Source organism: Pelobates fuscus, chromosome 11 (genome assembly GCF_036172605.1).
Source record: "Pelobates fuscus isolate aPelFus1 chromosome 11, aPelFus1.pri, whole genome shotgun sequence".
Classification (NCBI taxonomy): Eukaryota; Metazoa; Chordata; class Amphibia; order Anura; family Pelobatidae; genus Pelobates; species Pelobates fuscus.
Window position 1 is genome coordinate 111078346 of NC_086327.1, and position 24050 is coordinate 111102395.

Consider the following 24050-nt stretch of genomic DNA (forward strand, 5'->3'; position numbering starts at 1 on the left):
ATCATGTTTGATTGGGGCATTGTCTCCCCTTACTAGCCCATGTTTGATTGGGGCATTGTCTCCCCTTACTAGCCCATGTTTGATTGGGGCATTGTCTCCCTTTACTAGCCCATGTTTAATTGGGGCATTGTCTCCCCTTACTAGATCATGTTTGATTTGGGGCATTGTTTCCCCTTACTAGATAATGTTTGATTTGGGGCATTGTTTCCCCTTACTAGATAATGTTTGATTGGGGGCATTGTTTCCCCTTACTAGCTCATGTTTGATTGGGGCATTGTCTCCCCTTACTAGCTCATGTTTGATTGGGGCATTGTCTCCCCTTACTAGATCATGTTTGATTGGGGCATTGTCTCCCCTTACTAGATCATGTTTGATTGGGGCATTGTCTCCCCTTACTAGATCATGTTTGATTGGGGCATTGTCTCCCCTTACTAGATCATGTTTGATTGGGGCATTGTCTCCCCTTACTAGCTCATGTTTGATTGGGGCATTGTCTCCCCTTACTAGCCCATGTTTGATTGGGGCATTGTCTCCCCTTACTAGCCCATGTTTGATTGGGGCATTGTCTCCCTTTACTAGCCCATGTATGATTGGGGCATTGTCTCCCCTTACTAGATCATGTTTGATTGGGGCATTGTCTCCCCTTACTGGATCATGTTTGATTTGGGGCATTGTTTCCCCTTACTAGATAATGTTTGATTTGGGGCATTGTTTCCCCTTACTAGATAATGTTTGATTGGGGGCATTGTCTCCCCTTACTAGCCCATGTTTGATTGGGGCATTGTCTCCCCTTACTAGCCCATGTTTGATTGGGGCATTGTCTCCCTTTACTAGCCCATGTTTAATTGGGGCATTGTCTCCCCTTACTAGATCATGTTTGATTGGGGCATTGTCTCCCCTTACTAGATAATGTTTGATTGGGGCATTGTCTCCCCTTACTAGATCATGTTTGATTGGGGCATTGTCTCCCCTTACTAGATCATGTTTGATTGGGGCATTGTCTCCCCTTACTAGCTCATGTTTGATTGGGGCATTGTCTCCCCTTACTAGATCATGTTTGATTGGGGCATTGTCTCCCCTTACTAGATCATGTTTGATTGGGGCATTGTCTCCCCTTACTAGATCATGTTTGATTGGGGCATTGTCTCCCCTTACTAGCTCATGTTTGATTGGGGCATTGTCTCCCCTTACTAGCTTATGTTTGATTGGCATATTTTCCTATCCATCTGATCTTTCTATCTTGTCCGATAAGATAATCAGGGGATGCTCTGCTTGAGTTTTGGTTTTAGGAACAGTTTTCTGTGAATAAGACACAAAAAATAATAAAAATGACAGATGTACAGTGTGTGAAGTAGTGCTGCTGCAATACAAATGAATCATCCTCAGACTGGAAGGCTTTGTAATATCTAAAAATAATGATGGAGTCATGAACCCAGACATGATCATTTATGTTTTCCATTCTGTTCTAAACTTTACAGATGTCTTGTTCAGTATGTATTTGTTGTTGTTGTATTGTCACATGACAGAGACTCCATAGTAATTTGTTTCTAATAGTTTTTTATTTTTCTCCAAAATTGTTTGATTTTCCAGCTTTCATATCTGAACTGTTGGATCTTCATTGTTTTTTTTTTTTTGTTTGTTTTTTTGTAAACTGCTCTTATCTTTTTTTTTTTTTTCCCCTTGGATTCTAGCATAGACATGTTACTATAAATGTTATTACTGTGAAGATTTGTTATACACTCTAATACAAACCTGACATTTCGACGTTGCTAAAAGAAAATACCCTTCTGCTCTCTGGGTGTTTGTTAGGTGAAATGTAAAAACCTACTGCTTAACCCCTTATGGATGCACTGGAGACAATGGTCCACATTCTGAACCCAAAAAAAAATAAAACCTTGAATTTGAGCTATAGGTTTGTTACACCAAAATTTAAGGATTTCTCTTAAAGTGCCCACATACATATTATATTTTTTTTTTTCAAAGGGCATTCATTTAGCATCATATATCATATGTAAACCTTACACAACATTATGTAAATAAAATGTTAAAACTGGAAAAATAAATTAATGGGGAAACAGTTTTTTTCACATTTGTTCTCATAATTTTAACACATCCAGTGTAACTACCGTATATACTCGAGTATAAGCAGACCCAAATATAAGCCGAGGCCCCTAATTTTACCCAAAAAAACTGGGAAAACGTATTGACTCGAGTATAAGACTATGGTGGGAAATGCAGCAGCTACTGGTAAATTTCTAAATAAAATTAGATCCTAAAAAAACTATATTAATTGAATATTTATTTTCACTGTGTGTATATAATGAGTGCAGTGTGTGTGTGAGTGCAGTGTGTGTGTGTGAGTGCAGTGTGTGTGTGTGAGTGCAGTGTGTGTGTGAGTGCAGTGTGTGTGTGAGTGCAGTGTGTGTGTGAGTGCAGTGTGTGTGTGAGTGCAGCGTGTGTGTGTGAGTGCAGCGTGTGTGTGTGAGTGCAGCGTGTGTGTGTGAGTGCAGCGTGTGTGTGTGAGTGCAGCGTGTGTGTGTGAGTGCAGCGTGTGTGTGTGAGTGCAGCGTGTGTGTGTGAGTGCAGCGTGTGTGTGTGAGTGCAGCGTGTGTGTGTGAGTGCAGCGTGTGTGAGTGCAGCGTGTGTGAGTGCAGCGTGTGTGTGTGTGATGCAGTGTGTTTATTATTATTTAATTATTAAAAAATATATATTTTTTTAATACATATTATTTTATTATTATACTTTTTTTATTTTTTTTCGTCCCCCCTCCCTGCTTGATACATGGCAGGGAGGTGGGCTCTCCTTCCCTGGTGGTCCAGTGGCATTGGCAGTTCAGTGGGGGGGAGGGGGGCTGGCAGAGAGCACTTACCTCTCCTGCAGCTCCTGTCAGCTCCCTTCTCCTCCGCGCTGGTCCGTGCAGCTCCTCTGTGAGCTCCCAGTGAAAGTCGCGAGAGCCGCACTATGACCCCGCGGCTCTCGCGAGACTTACACTGGGAGCTGACCGAGGTGCTGAACGGACCGGCGAGGAGGAGAAGGGAGCTGACAGGAGCTGCAGGAGAGGTAAGCGCTCGCTGCCAGCCCCCAGTCTGTAGTATGGCAATGTAAATTGCCATAATACAGACATTAACTCGAGTATAAGCCGAGTTGGGGTTTTTCAGCACAAAAATGTATCAAGTATATACGGTAATTAAAAAGAACTCAAAATAGATTTGTGTCTTAGTCCTTATTGTAAAATGCCCAATATGTTTAGAATCTGTTTAGAATCTAAATTAATATTTTGGTAGTTAATGCTAACCCTATACCAACCCTCACACTAATGCTATAGTGACCATACCCCTTATCTAATGATTACAGTAACTCTATCCATATGCCTGCCCTAACCTTAATCTTCACTTCAACCTTATACTATATTTAACCCTAAAACAGCATTAACATGCACCCAGCGTTAACCATCTCCTAAGCCTAAACTTAACCCTACCCCAACATAGAAACATAGAATGTGACGGCAGAAAAAAAAAACATTCGGCCCATCTCTCCATATCACCCCTGTCTCGTCTTTCCTCCAAGCTATACATGTTAAGTTCCTTTAATCTTTTCTGGTAAGTTTAATCCTGCAATCCTTGAACCAGTTTAGTAGCCCTTCTCTGAACTCTCTCTAAAGTATCAATATCCTTCTGGAGATATAGTCTCCAGTACTGCATACAATACTCCAAGTGAGGTCTCATCAGTGTTCTGTACCATTGCATGAACACTTCCCTCTTTCTATTGCTAATACCTCTCCATATACAACCAAGTATTCTGCTAGCTTTTCCTGCTGCTCTGTTACATAGTCTGCCTACCTTTAAGTCATCAGAAATAATTGCCCCTAAATCCCTTTCCTCAGATGTTAAGGTTAGGACTCTATCAAATATTCTGTACTCTGCCCTTGGGTTTTTACATCCAAGATGCATTATCTTGCACTTATCCACATTAAATGTCAGTTGCCACAACTCTGATCATTTGCCATTCAGATTATCCCTCCTGGAACATCAACCCTGTTACATATATTTGTATTATCAGCAAAAAGACGTACCTTACTATCAAGACCTTATGAAATATCACTAATAAAAATATTAAAGAGAATGGGTATCTCACTGGTGACAAGCCCATGCTTCGAATATACTCCATTGACTACAACCCTCTTTTGCCTGTCACTCAGCCACTGCCTTACCCATTACAAAAGTGTAATGCTACCCTAGTCTTACCTCTATCCCTAACCCTACCCTAAACCCACCACTAACTTCAACCCTTACCCTAAGGTAAGTCACTTCTAATATCAATTCTGACATTAGAAATAGGCTTTATTGTATTCAATACAGGAGATAGTGGCACGGTCTGTTTACAGAATAACACTTATAATTCTGAATGCGCCTGATTCCCAGTCAAATATACAGAGATTAGTTCTGGAATCTGGCAAAGCCAAGCACCAGTCCATATCGGCTGGGGACAGGCTGGGTGACCTTTTTTTAGGGTTTATTCAGACCCTAGATGGAGGGTCTACACAAAACTGCCTGCACCCCATTAAAACCACGGATGAGCGCCTTCATGCTCAGCCACAGATTTTATAAATTACAATTGATACGTCCTAACGGGTTAACAGACAGACTTATATTGCCAGCTTCCTCCTTTTGCCCTTACCAAATTCAGAGTTTAGTTTTGTTCTTGCTGTCACCATAGAAATGTTATGTCACCTGTTTTAAATGACAGGTGTAGTTACAGTGTTGGTACAGGGTAAAGCAGCCAGTACAGTGCAATTAGGGAGTTTTAGCGTTTATGGGTACTTGGCTTAAGTGATTAGTTGGGGTTTCCAAATCATCACATCTAGAAGATAAGTATATCTTAACCTTAAAGGGATCCTCTAAGCTCCAACATAACGTGGCTTAATGGCATGGTTTGTATGGAATGCTTGTATAGATCTTGCCCCTGGAGTCACATTGCTCAATTCACTGCCATTTAGGAGTTCTATAACTAAATGTATACAGCCCTAGCCACACCTCAACTGGCATCTCCTCTGGCTGTGACTGACACAGTCTCCCTGTATACTTCCTGAAAATAAGTCTACATTTTAGCTTCCCTTATTGCACAGTATGTTTAATTTAAAATTTGTATCTCCTGTTCTGTTAATAGCCTGATAGTCTACCACAGCATCCTGTGTACGATTAAATATACATTAACAAGGCAAGAAATCATATCCTCTAAAGTAAACACAGTGTGCTGTCAGATCTGACTCAAAATTAAACAATTTTTCCATACAGGCTGTGTGACTAGGCCTGCATAAACAGAAATAAAGGTAATTTAGCTTCTAAATGGCAAAACAATGATTAAGTAAAGTTATTTCGGTATGTACAGTGTCCCTTTAATTGGCCCATTGCTTTAAATGTGCACTAGCCTTAGCCCCCAGTCCTAAAGCAGAGCTTTTATTAGCTATGTTGTTATAATAATGCACAACTCCATTTTGACACTGCTTAAATGACACCTTACATTTCATCATTTTCAGAGATGCATTCGTGCAGGGACATGGGATGTAATTCCTGGTTTGTGGATGCTTCTTTTGTTTATGTGAAATGCAATTTACTGTAGAAGGAATGAGCTGCATGTAGCCTATTAAACAAGTACAAAGGATGTTACCTTGATTTTGTGTGTTTTAAAAATGTGATCACCAGGCTCGGCTTAAAATATATTGTGCAGGGATATAGACACGCAACTGACTTAAACAGTGCAATAATGTAACTAAAGCATGTTCTACACACACCCCTTATCCTGTTGTAGGTTATCCTCATTATCTAATAAGTTACAGTCAATTCATACAGTCTAATATCAAACTGCCTTTAGAGACCGCAAAGACACATTTTGGATAAACATGTAAATGTGTTATGAAACTAGGTCAAGGTAATTGCACCCCTGATGTGCTTTGGCTTACACTTTTGCGAGATAATATTTTGTTAACAGAGACTACGCACTAAAGCTGGCAGGTGCCGTAGATCCTTGTGAACATTTACTCGTCTTCTTCAAGCTTCTCTATATGTTTGTTACTGATTTCCCAAGAGGTTCTGCTGCATGAGCAAACCCCTAAGACTTTCTCTTTGGACTTTTGCTAATTCTTCACTTTTTTTGTTTTTGTTTGGGCCAACCACAAAGCCCACCTCTCATACTTTAAACTCATGCGAAAAACCAGGGTTTCTTTGTATTTCCCTATATGAAGTCCTATTCTAAAAACATTTGCCTTATTTCCCCGGGTTAGCTGGAATACCCACCCTCAAAAGAAGTTAAGGGAATAGTGCTTACCCACCTGGAATAGCTCGGTATTGGCTTCCACCTTCACGGTCATCAAACTTTTGTTTCGTTCAACAACAAAAAGAAAACTTCCTTGGACAAGGTTCAGGGCTCAATAAATGAGGACTCAAACTTGCCTACATAGCAATGGCAACAAGCATTTACATTCATCCATAAGACATCAAGTTCTAGTTCACAATAAAATCCACAAAGCCCCCTCTTTCCTCCTTTTCCTCCTGTCTCGCACCTTCTGTGCCATTTTTCTTCTACAGTGACCTATTTCTACCAAAATGGCTTCAGTATCCAGCTCTCCAGTATTTTTTTATTTTTTTTTTGGCAAGAGGTGTTGCGAGTCAAAGACCTAATGTTTGGTGGGACCCTTCTTCTGTCCTGCTGTATCACAGACCTAGGCAACTATCTGTATACAAAAGTCCATAGACACGTCAAAAATGCAGCTATAAAGTGGATAGCATTCCATTGGTAGGGGCTGTGCTCGTCACCTGTTCTTGAAGTGAATTGCTAACATACAGAAGTTTATATCCAGGAAACCTATAGTATATTCTAAAGGCAGATCTCAACTGCACCACGTCTCTCCTGATTCTACTGAGAGAAATTCTTGTATTCAGAACGGTTTTCCCCACTCTTAATGCAAGACTACTTTATATCTGCTATCTCCAAACATATGACTTCTGTAGACTTACCACCCATATCATTATAGCTGCCCCTCCTATTTGTTCTCTTCTTGCCCTTTTGGGTAGTGCATATGTGTCATAATACATGTGCTTCATATAGCAACTTATTTATCTCTGGTTCTTTGGTACATTATTTGTATACGATCATCATTTTCTAATTATCTTACCATAAATTATAGACCTCTCACATTTTCTTTATTTTTTTATTTTATTTTTTTAAGGATAAAAGACAAATTTATAAATTGATTTGCACAATTAACTATGAAACCAGTGACACGTTTAGCATGAATTCCATGCTGATGTCATCATAATCAGTCATAGTGCCATGTGTGGAATGACATCAACAAATCACTGGCAGTCAGAAATGGACAGCTATAGCTCCATTACGGTTTTCCTTTTACTACTATATATATTGACAGCAGATGCATTCCTGGTCATCTCCGCGTTACCTAAAACTGGAAATGGCACGGGCACAGAAGAGCTGGAACTGAGACAAAAGGAAACAGGTTCTCTGTATTGGGGAACACAATACCTGAATGACAGAAAATATTCTCTCAGCAAAATTAAAGCCTACAGCAAGGCTCTCTCTAGAAAAGATAAGGAATCAACAGAAATGAGTAGAAAGACTCCCAATGAAAACAGTGGAACAGTTGTATCGTCACAAGCTAAGAAAAAGGCATTGGATTTGAAATTGGAAAAATACAGGATGTGGTATGCAGTTACGGCCTCAGTCCTAATGGGTTGGTCCCTTGTAATGTCGTGCTGCTTGAGCCTAGTACGAAGGGATAGTATGATTGCCTGTATGTGTGACAAAGCGAGACATCAACCGAAAAATGGAAACCGTGACGTTATCAGCATGGAAGAGTTTTGAATCCAAATGACCTGAACATTCTCCTGTCCCACACTGAGAAGGCCAAAAGGATTACGTTTAAAAAGTTGACTTTTTTTTTTTTTTAAAGTGAATATTCTTATAGAGACCATATGATGCTTCATTAAAAAAGAGTACAGAAACATTTTAGTCCTGTTTTTAATGATATATGCAATTCCAGTGCAGGGTACACTATTGTCCCCAGTAATGGTGCACAGCAAAGCTGGGTATCTTATGCAAGAATTCCTTGTTCAGGACCAGACTGGCCTACAGGGGAATTTTCCTGGTGTGCTGAGCCAGGCTAACTAATATTTTTTTTGTTATTTATTACACCATTTATCCCATGTTATGCCATGTATGCTAAGATTGTCGCTAACTAAAGCTAGAACATTGTTTTTTTTTTTTATTACAGTCTTTGTAGAGGTCTTACCTTTTTGGGGCTAAAATACATTCTTAATTTAGGATGTGATGAGATTTTCAACCCCATTTCAGAGGGCATATGAAACTTTTAAATCTATTTAAATTCCATTGCAGGAAATTAACACCGTAAAGCAGGATAGTATATTTAAAAGAAGGAAAACTACCACAACAAGAGTATCTTAAATTAGAGGGGCAAAGGTTTATATATAATATCAGGAAGTATTGCTTTACTGAGAGGGTAGTGGATGCATAGTATAACCTCCCAGCGGAAGTAGTAGAGGTTAACAGTGAGGGAGTTTAAGCATGCGTGGGCCAGACCTAAGACTATCCTAGATATAAGAGACTAATGAAAGTATTACGAAAATTGGGCAGAATAGATGGGTCGAATGACTTATTTATTCATATTCATTTTTATTTCATATTTATTCATTTTTTTAAGATATAAAAATACATATATATATATATATATATATATATATATATATATATGTAATGGGAAAATATACCATTTTACTCACCATCTCATCTAGTAAGCAGTGACCTGTTGTATGTTTGTGTACTTAACAGTGACCTGCTTTATGTTTGCGTATTAAAGGGACACTATAGTCACCTGAACAACTACAGCTTAATGTATTTGTTCAGGTGAGATCTATAGCTCCCTGCAGGCAATCTAATGTAAACACTGTATTTTCAGAGAAAATACAGTGTTTACATTGATTGATAGGAATACCTCCAGTGGCCGTCACTCATACGGCCGCCAAAGGGACTTCCTATCATGTAGGGCCCTAAAAAGGCCCTGTACATGTCAGACGTATTAAGATACGTCTGACGTGTGCAGGAGAGAGAAGGCACTGTGTGCGCGCCTTCTCTCTCCAGCCTGTCAGTGAGGAGAGGGGGCGGGCAAATACCACGAGCTGAGCTGTCAGTCAGCTCAGGCCGCGCACACCGCGCGCATGCGCGTTAGTGCGCTCAGGACTTCAGAGGGTGGCATGAATGCCGCCCTCTGAAGTATGTGCGCATGTGTGGCGAAGCGCATGTTATACTAAGAAAATAAATTTCATCTTTGAAAAAGCCCTACGAGTGTACCACTCATACGCTGGTAGCACCAAGGCTGGAGAATCATTAAGGAAGTGTGCCGAGGATTTTATATATATATATATATATATATATATATATATATATATATATATATATATATATATATATATATATATATTCAAATATTCATCAGTAAGATGTTCCAATATATATTTAAGAAATCATACAGCAAAGAATATTCATAACTAACAACATATAACATACATTCAGACGGATTCTAGATTAGTCTGAAGGGACAAGAAAAGAAAGATGATTTCATCATTATATAGTCAAAAATGTATTGTCCACTTGTAGTTAATTAGGTGGAAGGGTATTATAGGTGACCTTCAAGGGGCGGGGGGGGGGAGGGGAAGGGGATGTTCATGAGGTTAAGTCAATTCACAGGGTAATACGTTCTGTAATACTGAATCCAGGGATTCCAAATTGTATTGTATGTTTTGTACTCTTTATCGAAAAAAAAAAAAATGCTCTGCCTCTCTCTGAAAACTTATTTAAGTTTTTCTTTCAGTCCATGATGGAATAGAGATACTTCTCCAATGTCTAGCTAAGCACATTTTTGTTGCTGCAAGGATATTCATGCATACATATTTATTATGTCTGCCTGTGACCGGTAAATCAATATGAAATAAAAATGCTTGTGGTGTTAAAATATGTGTTAATGAAAAGAGACCTGTCAACTGTATCTCTCAATGTCTTTTAATAGAAACCAGACTTGGACATTCCCACATTATATGAATTTTTGTACGCAGGTGGTTTTGGCAGCGCCAGCAATAATTTTGTGAATTAGGACAAAATCTTACAAGTCGTGTGGGAGACATATACCATCTTTGTATTAACTTGAAATATTGCTCATGTAGACTGACACAGTGCATGGAGGCTCGCGTGAGTCGCCATGAACTGTTCCAAATCTCTAATGGGACAGTAAAGGCACAATCTCTCTCCCAGTTCAACCTAGCTTTAGGTTTATTTAAAATTATCTTCTCATCCATAATTTTACCAATTGTAGTGATTGTTTTTTAATTAAGTTGTATATTATGAAGGGTATCTCTATTATACCTGGATATCTAGGCAGGTCTGGAGTAAGAAAATACTTTATCCTCATATATTTAAATATTTATCTAGGAGAAAGACAATGTCTCTCTTGCAAGTTGGAAAAATAATTTATCAAGTCAACATTGTAGAAGTCTGATATCTTTGTTTAAATGGTAAGATTGCCAGTGCGAAACGTCCACATTTTTGATCTACAAAGATAGAACTGAATGAGGACTAGCTGTAGTGATAACATTTTATGTTTGTCTGTTTTCGAACCTCTTTCTAAATTGAAAGAGCCAGCTCATCAATCTGGTCAGAGTTTTGTTCTGAATTTTTAGTTGTCTGAAAAGTTTGTAATCTAACCAAAGAAATGGGTAAGGATCAGTTCTTCCACATTTACTTTTTTCTAAATGGTATCATCCCAAATCTTCATCTCTTTTAATATTTATTATGAATAAATGGGAAAGCATACACATTTAATGATTTTTTTTGTAAATCAAGTCCTCCTGAGTCTATTTTCCTTTTAAGTATAGGCTCAGGGACTCTTAGCTTCTTAGCTCCCCAAACATATGTAGATAATAGAATTTCCATTTCTTTTATTATATTGGGTGATATAGGGATCGAGCCAAGAAATCTCTAGGCCCTTCCATCTACTTATTGTCTCTTTGAGATCTATAATCGGCTTTGAATAGTTTTTATAAAGTGTAGCCTTAGTATGAACAAAGTTTAATTCCTACATATTGTACCTCTCTTTTTTGAACCAGTCCAACGTTTCATAGCTTTCATTTAGAATTTGAAAATTAGAATTAGAAACATAAAAAGACGACATTTGAGTTTTAAAAAAATTGAGTTTATAGTTAGAAAACAGACTAAAAGTCTGTAGTATCTTTAGAACTTCGATAAAAGAAGATACAGGAGATGATAATGTTAAATGTACATTGTCAGCATAAAGGGAAACCAAATGGTCTTGTTGACCTATCATCATTCCTTTAATTGACGATGTCTTTCTCAGAAGGGCTGCCAATGTCTCTACTGTAATAACACACAGAAGGGTGGCAACGGGCATCCCTGACAGGTACCATTTAGAATATTAAAGTTCATAGAGGTGAAAAATGGACCAGTATTCCTTGCACTAGGAAGTGTGTATAGCGCCATAGTCCGTTTAGCAAACAGGCCCCTGAGTCCAAACACACAGAGTCTGAGCCAAGAATCTACAGTTTACTCTATCAAACGCCTTTTCGGCATCTAAGGCCATAATTATAGATGGAGTTTTCTTAAGTTGGAACTCCTCTGTAATATTAATGTCTCTGCGGGTCATACCTACCTTTTAAACCATCCTGGTCCGGATGTATTACATCTAGAATAACCAGGTTCAATCTTTGTGCCAATATCTTAGAATATATTTTTTATATCTAAATCGATTAACAAGATTGGTCTGTATTTGGTTACCCTAGTCGGATATTTTCCTGTTTTTAAAATAGGTGATCTAGTAGCTTCAAGCATTTCTAGGGGAAATCCATTCGATCTACCTATGGTGCCATACAGACGCTCCAACAAGGGAGTAATCCCAGGCTGCAAAGTCTGGTAGAACATAGTGGTGAAGCTGTCCGGACCCGGCGCTTTACCCCTCTTGTATTTGCAATTACATTGGCGTTCTCTGCTTGAGTAAAAGGTTTATTAAGTATATTCCTTTTTTTCATTTGATAACACTGGAAGGTCTAGGGGTTTTAAAACATTTTCCATATTCAAGTCGCTTTTATTCGGTTCAGGTAAATTATATAGGGATTCATAGTATGCTCTAAAAGAATATCTACGATATGCAGAGGAGAGAAACAAGCTGCACCCTCATATGTAATCTGTTTAATTATATTTATTTGATCTTGAGCTTTTAGTTTGTTTGTGAAAGCTCTGCCAGCTCTATTATTTGAATAGTACCATCTTTGTTTAAGAAGTGTTAAGGTGTAATTAGTTTTTATCTTTTTTTTTTTTCCCTAATCTCTTGTTGAATTGTTGTTATTTCTCTAAAAGTATCAGGAGAAGGGTACAGCTTGTTTGTGCTCTCAAGACCGGCAAGAAAAAAATATAAAGATGAGCTAGTGGTTTACCCTGCTTTCGTTTCAAATATATTACCTGTTTAATCAAGTAGCCCCTAAGAAAACATTTAATCGAAAACCATAGAGTACAATCCGAGACCGCATTGTTATCGTTTTCCTGGAGAAAGGATTCCACAACCTTCAATAATACATGTTCTTTACTAGACTCAGAAGCTAATATAAAATCCTTCAACCTCCATTTAAAGCGGCTCTTATAGAATGGATTATTTTTTAAAGCGATAAATACAGGGGCGTGATCTGACCAACTTATATTCCCTATTTTCGAGTCGACACATCTAAAGATCTGAAGATGTAGCTTTCATAAAGAAAAAGTTGATTCACGAATATGAGTCATGGGGATTTGAATAAAAAGTAAAATCTCTTTCTTCAGGATGCTGAGTCCGCCATATATCATATAAATTACATCCAAGTAAAGAGTTTGCGAGAGCCTTAGTGTGTGTCAGATCTCTTATTGATTTTGTTATTAAAAGAGCTCTTTCTATCTAACTCCGAACAAGCTATACAATTCATATCTCCAGCTAAAACCAAAGTCCCTTTGGAATATTGTTTCACTATTTACATTGTAGATTCCAAAAAAGTAATTGGGCGATCCGAAGGAGCATATAAACTTACTAAGGTGAATACAATATCATTGATTTTACAAATTAAAATCCGATATCTCCCCAGATCGTCATCCACATGATGGATATATTCAAACTTAACCAATGGAGAAATTATTATAGCAACCCCTCCTTTTTTTTTTTTTTTTTTTTACCAGTTATATTCTATGTTTCTATGACACGTGTCAATTATTGTTGCTCATCTGAGGTTGTATTTACATAATTTTAAGACTTGCTAAGGAACATATGCGTGTTATTATGCCTTGACATGTCAAACCGTAGAATTCAAAGAGGGGGTACTTTCTTTTTCCCATGACGGTATGTAGTGTTTTTATCATCATCATACTTTGTTTGTTTTAGCTTTTTGTTATGGACAACACTAAGATGGAGAGTTTTTAATTGCTATACTGTGAAACTTAAATACATCTCTCCAAGGCGTTAAGGTAAAAAAAACTATGTTGTTACTACTTTGTAGGAAGCGGATACTGATGATAACCAGGGAACCCTAGGCTTTGACGAGTTCTGTGCCTTTTACAAGATGATGTCTACGCGAAGAGACCTGTATCTGCTTATGCTTACATACAGCAACCACAAGGACCATCTGGATCCCGACGACTTAAAGCGATTTCTCGAGGTTGAACAAAAGGTACCTTTTTGTGATTTACTTACATATATATATATTAATATTGGAGGGAAATGGTGGCCCTAGCTATTGTGTTATATTAAAAGTGATCTTAATAATGTGAAAATAAATGACTGTGCCTTTTAAAAGGAATGCAGACATGATGTATGTTGAGAATGACCAGATTCACTTAGAGGTACAGTGACAATACATTTTACTGATTTTTTTTTTCTTAAGGCTGGTACGATGGCTTGTTCAGATAGTTGTAGTATCTGTCTTATTGGAAGTTGTAACCTCATCACATGGTTGGGTGGAGGGTATTGGAAAGGGTTGAGAAGTGATATTATTGTCAGAGGGACCAGTTTCATTGTTTTGGATATAAAAAAAAATGCAGGTACTTTATGTTTCTTCTTGTTGAGCTTAATATTTGTTTCCCCTTGCTACGGAATACAACAACAAGTTTATTTTTATTTTTTTTTATCAAAGGCGACAATTTAAAGGGACACTATAGTCACCAGAACAACTACAGCTTATTGAATTTGTTCTGGTGAGTAGAATCATTACCTTCAGGCTTTTTGCTGTAAACACTGTCTTTTCAGAGAACATGCAGTGTTGACATTACAGCCTAGTGATAACTTCACTGGCCACTGCTCAGATGGCTGTTAAAGATCCTTTCTGGGTCATGGCTGCCTAAAATACATCCAAACATTCAGTGTCTCCTCCCTCTGTATGCAGACACTGAACTTTCCTCGTAGAGATTCATTGATTCAATGTATCTCTATGAGGAGATGCTGATTGGCCAGAGCTGTGTTTGAATCATGCTGGCTCTGCCCCTGATCTGCCTCTTTGTCAGTCTCAGCCAATCCTATGGGGACGCATTGTGATTGGATCAGGCTACAACTTCTGCTGATGTCAGCAGGCAGTGGGCAGGTCTAAAGGAAACAGAGACAGATCCAGCAGCTCCAGACTTGAATACAAGTAAGATTTCTATATTTAGGGAGACATGAGGGGCTCAGGGTGGATAGATGGTGGTTTTAACCATATAGGGTCAGGAATACATGTTTGTGTTCCTGACCCTATAGTGCTCCTTTAACCCTTTAAGGACCAAACTTCTGGAATAAAAGGGAATCATGACATGTCACACATGTCATGTGTCCTTAAGGGGTTAAGGACTACAATATTCTTGTTTAAAAATTAAATTAAAAAAACACTCTACTTCTAAAAATACGAAATATGAAAAAATCTGTCAAGTCAGTAATGTCTTGAGCAGTACTTTTTTTTTTTTTTTTACAATGGCTAAAATGAAAAAGTATGATAACTTATATCAGAAGGGTGGAATGTAGTTTTGGGAAGCAAGGACTTGGCACAGGTTTACAGGTTTTGTTGTGTATTGAGCTATGTTCTGTAGAAAAATATTGAGTGGGCAGGGAAGGGAGAGATTGGGGACTCTGGTAGCCCATATTTTGCTGATTTCCACCAATAAATCTAATGGATTGAATTTCCTTACTAAGCCTGCCTATCCCAATAGATATAAATATTTATGAATGGGTGTACATATGAGCATATACCTGCAAGATCCACCTAAATAATTTTTTTAGAACTGTCCAAACGTTGCCAAAATGTTCCCAGCAGACATCTACCCATTGTAGTTGGCAGAAGAGCGTTTTTAATCACAGCTGGTCTGCAAAAGGCTCTGCTTAGAATTTGATTGAATCTTCTCTGTGGGGAACCTGGATTTGTGAGTTTACTATTCAAACATTAAATTTAATCTTTGCACGGTTTGTTTATGAAGTGGATGTTAAATGTAAATTCTCTCCCTCATGACGTGAGCACAATTTTGTGTTCTGAAGAAATAATAATTTTTTTTGCTGAAAGGACACTTTTTTTATTTAAAAAAATAAATAAATAGTTAACTTTTTCTTGTCTCCTTGCCCACAACCATATAATGCATGGATGCACCTGTGTGATCAGACTGAGGATCTGAAAGTGTATTCCCAAGTTTTCAAATTTCCACTTTTTCATTATGGAAATGTATGATTTTTTTTTTTTTAAATAGAACTAATTATGCCATAAATACTGAGAAATGACAATTATGGTGTTTAATGCATAAATATCAAGAAGAAAAATTATGATTATGGCGTGGAAGTAATGATATATATTACAGAAACAAATCATAAAAACATTCCAAATTAGAATACAGTTCAAAAATGTTGCAAAAGTAGCAGTAATGAGGGGCAGGGAATAGCAAGTTCTCCTTCATTGGGGACATTGCCTAAATACGAAGGAGAAGACCGAAAGATGAATCAGAGATGATTGGGTTTGAGATTTGGGACAACACTAAATGGAAAGCCACATTAATCAAAGTGATATACGCATGACTATCCTTGCACAATGGCGGGGGGGAATAAAAGTCATTAGAATCTTCTTTTAATATGGGAAGGAACGTTGTTTGCTTCATAATTGCTCTTTTCCGAAAATTAAACTCACACTTCGATAGGCATAAATCTATGAAAATAACTGGTGTGGTTATGCATACAAACGAAAGTGGACTGTACAGAGAACAAACATAATTTCATTTTATATTACTTTTTTATTATTTAAATTTAGTTTCCAGAAATACAATTTGGAGTCAGACTGCTGTACAGTTTTTAAGCAGTGATATGGCAATAAATACAATGTTAAATTACACATCTCCCAAGTGCCCCTCTATAGGGTCCACATTTTTTACTCCATAAATTATCTCCAATGGTCTTTACTTCTAAAGGAACCATCACCACTTCACATATCACACATATTACATTAAATGAAACATTAAACCAGGGTGGGAGGTTAAACAAACAGCTGAACTTAATAGATGCAGAACCAGAGGTCCGTACTATAAAAACCTTCTATTCACACAAGATATGTGTTGGAGATAAAAAAAAAATACATAAAATAAATTGTCAGACTTGGATAACACAATATTCATAATTTACTGCTCCAGCATACTGCTAGACCAATTTTGCAGACCTCTACTCATGCAAGTAATGTCTTCATCTTGGCTGTGATGATTATGGCTCTGGCTTACCAGACCTGTTATCGGGTCAAGGTGGTTGACATCAAAACTCCCCAATTGAAGAATGGACTTTTTCATTCGCAAATCGCAACATTAAAGGTTTACTCCAGAATATTCAATCAGATAGTCCACAACAACCAAATGGAGATCTTCAACGAGATATGCAAGTTGGATGATAAAGTGAATCATGTGGAACAGTATTCCGAAACAAACCATGAAAGCCTGCATTCAGTTCTTGGAAGGCCTGATCTCACAGCCTCATACTGCTCAAGCAGAGCTGTAATCTAAAATAGTAATTGGGCATAGCCAACAATGGACTAATGTCTACATTGAAAGTACTGGAAGTGGTGACTTCAGATGCTTTACCATATTTCACTAGATACCTGCTTACTCCTTTCATCTCGCTACGTTAAGGCATCCACTCTAGAGGCTGCTTTCCACCTGCTTGGGTCATTCAAGCCCATTTAGACATTCCAAGTAACGTGACTGTGTTGCCAGTAGAACATTACACACAACATTGATAAAAGTTATGAGACTATCACCAACTCGCTCAATTGCCCCTCTACTATGATGAATGTTCTTGAAAGACATTAATGAGGTGTCCATCATTGCCCCATATCCAATCTGCCAAATGAAACTCTCTGATATAGCTTGCTGAGATACTTGGTGCTTTAGAGATGCTAGCAAATAGCCAATACACCAACATTAAACTCCCCACGAAAGAGGAAGGTGGCTCCCCTTGTATATTCGCAAAATCCAGCAGTTTGTAAAAAGGCAGAGCACCAACGGTTGAGGTCCCAACCCCCATAAAAAGTTCCAGTAAGGGCCATGAACCTTCTCTGCCTTTCGGTCAGTGACACTGGTGAACACGTATTCTGCCCTCCTTATCCTTTGCTTTATTACTTTCATTGCATTTTGTATATTGTTTGATCACTATGAATATCCAAGCTTTTGTGTTTATTTCTCTTAACCTTAATTTGGTGCAAGGGTTGCTCCATTTTGGCATGTCAGAAATGTTAGCTGACCCCTACAAGATTAGCCAAGGCAGAGCGCAAATTTTAACACCCCTATACGAATGAATTGAGAAAACACTGAGTTTTGTAATGCTGGTTTGTTGGAGCTTTTCTTAATGATCACTATGTTCCCCTTATGCCGTGGACTTCTGGTTTTGTCCGACCGGAGTCCCTGCTCAAGAGCTTGGGGAACAAAAAACTCCGGTAGTAAGCTGGATAAGTATTTATTAAAACTCTGTTAAGTTTATTAGATCCAATTTATGATAGCTCTGTTAATTTTACTAACAGAAAGTTAGAGACTAGAAGAGCTGTGCATTATTAGGCAATACGGGGTGTGTATGATTAAGTAATAAGGGGTGTACATAATTAACCAATGAGAGAGAAAAGAAAGTTCAGCTCATCACAGTTCAGAGACAGAAGTGTGTTGTGTGCGTAGCAATGATCTCACAACCTTTTCATGCTTCTTTGAAATTAATAATTGCATCATAATGTGTTTTGCAGCACAAACGCTAAAACATGTATCGACCAATCAATGGGTAAACAAGGACTCGTTTTGAAAACGAATTATATACTCAGAACTATATTTATCCCTACAAATTTGGCCTCTATTATTCATGTTTGTGTAGACGGAAGTTAATAAGTAAAAAGAGCCGTTCATGTGCTATAATTTCTCAAGAGCCTCTCTAATAAACGTAAACCATTCTGGAAGCCAAAGGATTCTGGGTAAATTTAAATATTTATGTGCAAGACTTACAACTGCCCTTATTGCTGATGGAAAAAGCATTACATTATTTTATCATTAAGAGCACGGTCATAAACTGAAGTCAACAAAATTTAATGAGCATTTGTAAAGAGTGCAATCACTTGTAAATGGACGCCTGTGGGATATTGACAAGCTTTTCATACGTCTCCATTAACTATTTTAATGACTTTTATATTCTAATCAACATTCCAAATTCTAATAAAAAGGAGACACATGCATTTAAGGCAATGTGTATAGTGGGCTGTTTGTATTACATTCCTTTATTTTGGTTTACTCATCGTATGGATCACATTGATTTTATAAGCATCTGTTTTGTAAATGGCTTATGTGAGCATTTATTAATGTAGCTAGTTACAAGAGTTTGTTGCACACCTTAGATATACATTTCTAAGTAAATCTTATGAGAAAGCACATTTCCATTTTAAAGCAGATATTTTTTTTTGTTCTTTAAAATGTGCATAATTGTATTTTTTTTTTCCTTTTTAAGCAAGTTTAGTTTTTTACTTGGTGCTATGGGTTATTGCACTAAAACATTATCCTATGATATTAAAATGTCACCTTTGGCTACCATAACACTAATATTGAACATGTTTTAGTTTCCTTTTACACCATAGGCTGGTGTATGCTATTACAATTATCAGTTCTTCTGTTATAACTGCTAAATATAAATAGACAGGGCCAATGCTGGCCTAAATTCTTTAGGAGTCACGTTACAATGTCTGAATAGTGTTATCTTGTCTAAATGGACACTCTAGGCACCATCACCACTTTATCCCATTAAAGTAAAGTAAATGATTATGGTGAATGGTGACCCTGGCATCAGCTCACCCTTTACCGTTAAACTCTTTTCCAACAGGATATCATTGAATAAGCTTATGCTGATTCTTTCACAATAGCCCATACAGTGATGGATGGCAATGCTTGTCGGAGCGAGTCAGTTGACGAGTCTCGGTATATTATAGCCTGCAACCACTGTCATGGGTTGTATCTCTAGTGGGAGCCAGGCCGCAGCCTGCGACAATCCTCGATCAGCCTTAAACTATTCAAAAATAGTTTAACACGTCATGAGCCAACGCCAGTGGATTTCTTGCACTATAACCATTTTAAAAAGTGGTTGTGGTGCTTATAATGTCCCTTTAAAAGGCTGAAGCAGAAATGTTCAGTTTTGGAATAAGAATCTCTGAATCCATGAGTTAACTTGGCTATTTCTTTAATTGTGTGTTTAATTATATATGTATATGTGTGTGTATAATCTAAATCTCTGAACATACAGAAATATATGTATTCAGATTAATGCCAAATTGTAAATGTATTCTAAAAAGTGACTGACAACTAGGGTATATGAAGCAAGGCAGTTTACATGTACAACGATTGCTATCCATGTTGAAACCAACCTGATCTCATCTCAATTTTTTACTTTGGTGGGATCACAGCACAAGAAAATTTGTTTTAAGTAGTAGTAGTAAGTAGATTATTCCATTGTACTGTGTTGTCAGCAGCTATAATTATATTGCTCTAACAAACTATATCAACAACTTGTACTAGGAATTCACACTATGAAACATCAAACTCGCACTCTTTTGTTTTTGTTTGCATGTGCCCTTCTTTAAGAACTTGAAATGTTGACAATTCTCTGACCTTAAAATTCTGCTCTTGATCTCCCTGTAGTTTAAATGGACAGAAAATGTACCTCTGTTCCATTTCAACCTCAAGGTTGCGTGTTTGTGAATTCCTTAATCCTCTTTTAAAATACACCCCAGGACTTCAGCACTTGAGTGCTCTTATCCGACAGACACCCAATGGACTTAATACCTAACAAACGCTATGACCTCCAAAATCCAAATTAGCCTGAGCCATTTATCGACTGTGATCATCAGCTATCAATGAGTGCTAAAGCCTGCTGTTTGCTATTGTACTTGACACTGAGTGACAGACCCAGGAATCCTATCGGGTGATTACAAGCCCTCCAGCATTAGTTTAGGAAATTGGATTGCTGGGTCTGATAAAGGACAATGGTACAGGCTTTTGAAATCGGATTATCTCATTTTTTATTTCTTTTGTCTTTACTGTAGATGACGAATGTGACAAAAGAATACTGCCTGGATATTGTTGCTAAATTTGAGCCTTGTCCAGAAAACAAGAAGGAAGGAGTCCTTGGGATTGATGGTACGTAAAGAGGACATATTATGTTTCTTTGTGTTTTTTTAGGTACATGTATACGAGCTAGTGTGTTTGGCTATATTAACCCTTTGAATTCCAGAGTTGTGACAAAACACTTGAATTTCTCTTCCTTGTGGGGATAAGGGTCATTCTGACTATAGGATGCATTTGACCTACTACTTAATGTAATTTCATATTGGATTGTGTTGGTGTTACTGAATCACCACCCTTAACTCATGTTGAGCCCATGGATGGGCACTAGTAATCCGATGATTAATAGGATTGTGTCAGGCCACCCCGAGCTTGGAACAAAAGAGAGTACAGAGGGGTCTAAGCAGAGGCAAATCAAGCAGGGCTGGCAACCATAAGGCAAATAAGGAATTGTCACAAAGCATCAGTTAACAAGTTGCAATTTATAGCTCTACCAGTCTGTGAGAAGATCAAAACGTATCCCTGAATTGTTTCTGCACTGCGTTTGTTTTTTTGTTTTGTTTTTTGTGAGGTTGCGTGTAGTCTGCTCCTCTACTAGGTGCAGATCACTGTCTACACTCCCTCAGATCCAGAGGTGTTTTTTTTCCATGAATCAGAGGGCTTACCTAAGGTATTCCACCCATCACTCCGCAGCCTGTTGGTAATATGGTCCTGATGGAGATTTAGACTACATGCTCCCCTGTCAGACCGACAGATGACCAAGCGCATATAATCTTGGTAGACAGGTGTTATTTCTAACACACACTTATCCGTAATCCTAAAATGCCAACAGATTTGATTTATTTCTAATTTATTTTATTAACAACAAAAACTTCGGGGGAGTCACTGCCCAACCTGCCCCTATGGATGGACATGCCTTCACTGATGGTAGGTAAAGGAGAATGATGAAGAGACAGTAGAACATCCTAGTGAAAACTGGGAATAGCAGAGAGAAGGGAACAGTTTGGATAACAAAAATCCTATGATTTAGAGGGGAGACATTGGGAACCTGCAAAATAGGGAAAAGGGGAGAATTTGAAAAGGGGACAACTTAAGGGAAATAATTACACGAAGTGGTCTGCAACCTGTATTTTTGCTTAGGGCAGAAATAATGGAAAATAAATTACTTAACTTTATTGGGTATTTGGGGGGGGGGGGGGGGAGGGAGGGCGGGCAGTTATCTAAGTAGGTACTAGGGCACTATAGCTTTAGGAATACCTGTTTGTTCCTTTATATCTGGATTCATTCCAGTTCACTAGGCTGGTACATGTTCACACATAGTTGAATTCCACCACATTCAAGATAATAAAAACACTAGTCTGGTTGTTCACTAAACTGTGAATCTTTTGAGAATTCTAAATAAATGTTGCATTTTATTCTACCGTAGCCAAATCAGAAAAAAAAATTCAAGTCATTGATGTTTTCACATTTGCTAGTTTGGCTAAAATTTTAATTTACACCTTAAATTCACACTTTAGTGAATAACTATTTACTATCTATACACATGTAAACCTAAATAAAATAAAACTGCACCTTAATGTCTAATCACAAGCTAATCTGCAAGTTACAACCCCGTGCCTTTTTATTGATTAAGCATTGATTAAGCAACCAAAGCAAGTACTAGACTTTCCATAAAACAGAATTGTTAATTGCACACATTCACACTGCATAATGTATTTAGAGCATTACTGATTCATGTTAAACTGTTTGCTTTTGTGTGAGAAGTCCATTTTAATGGTTTGCATAATTGTTTTGAAAATGCAGTAACAAAATGAAAATAAAGCCTATTCAATCATTGGGACAAACTCCAAATTCCGATGTTAGAACCAATTTATTCCATTGTCACACAATTATTACAGATTGTACGGGACTCGATCACGGACTTGTTACAAGGCTAACATGGTTTAGATGGATGATAAACCCTATAAAAGCTTCTCTTCAATTATTTTAAAACCAATGGGTCGTTTTATTAGTGAATTACATTTTTTACTGCCATACTGCATGGTAGTACATTTGTTTTGAATAATCTTAATTAACATTGGCTCAGGGACCAGAGGCGTTAATATAGATTACCTGGCACGGAGCGGAGGGGGTGTGTATTGGCACCCTTCGTATCTCCCAATCTGAACCCTTGACTGTTTTTCTTGTCAATCCTGGAGATATTGCTTTGGAATAGCCAGAGATATTGGCCTCTAGTGTCTGTTCTTCCAGATATTTAAAGATACCTTGGTATTGGAACAACTGTATTCCAAGGGTAGTTGTTTGCTGATAACTGCAATGTGTGCAGTTAAATAGGCTGTGGATTAATAGTGCTAGAAAATTTAGAAAATTTTAGATTTTTTTTTAAAATAAAAATAAAATCTATTTATTTATTTTGGTCAGTATGTCTTTCATTGAGGCAAATGAGTTGTACAATACAGAAACATTAGAAACTGGGGTTATGACACATGCAAGATTGTCCGAGGTACAATACAGAAACATTAGAAACTGGGGTTATGACACATGCAAGATTGTCCGAGGTACAGTAGGAACAACTCCCTGATAAAACGGGCTTATTTTTCAAATAAGATAAAATGTCATGCTGAGTAGACATGTCTACATAGATCATTTAGCCACAGTAGAAAGGAAGATGTATAGTTTAAACATGCAAAGACGAAGTATACTGAGCAAACCAGGTTGTGAGCGTAGTGTAGACTAGATATATCGTCGTATCTAAAATGCAAGACATGGTGAGTATCACTTGTTAATTATAATATATATTTTTATTTTAAACCTGCTTTGGCATATCAACCACTGTGTAATCTTTTCGTTATTTATATTCTTTCCTTGAGTTGTGTGATCTATATACCTTATGTATACAGAAAACTTTGTGGATTTGGTATTGTGGTTTTATCCATCGATTAGAACATTTTAAGAGGGTTCATTAAAGCCTATATTTTAAAATTACAGTTTAGAATTCATACCCACGAGTGTGAAAGGGAATTGTGTCGAAAACTGTCTGTCTCGATGCCAATGAGAGTAACATTCACATTTACAGATTGTGCCAAGATTGGGGTTATTTGTTTTCTGACATTTATCTACTTTTTTAACCTTACTGGAAGCAGGGCTTTATGTTATAAGGAGTTTATCACCCAGTAGCTGCTCCAGTTTTCACATAGGATGAGTGGGACCGCTTTATAGACTGATCGATGCCATGCTACACTATGGCTACTGTCCATTTACACACACCTTAGTTTACTATTTTGTGAACTGCGTTGTGTTATATGCCACTGTCCATGGAGGACAGTGAGATTAGTCCATGTTGTGAGTGCGACAAGCGCATGCTGCAGGCG

General features: G+C 37.6%; 1 protein-coding gene across 6 annotated transcripts in view; it reads left to right on the forward strand.

Moving 5' to 3' along the window:
• PLCH2 (phospholipase C eta 2) overlaps window positions 1-24050 on the forward strand; it is a 555068-nt gene that overhangs the window by 412004 nt on the left and 119014 nt on the right. For all 6 annotated transcript variants that reach the window (XM_063436484.1, XM_063436487.1, XM_063436486.1 and 3 more), the window contains 2 exons: window positions 13611-13781; window positions 20661-20754. In XM_063436484.1, the coding sequence (XP_063292554.1) occupies window positions 13611-13781; window positions 20661-20754 (265 nt within the window). The remainder of the gene's footprint in view (window positions 1-13610; window positions 13782-20660; window positions 20755-24050) is intronic.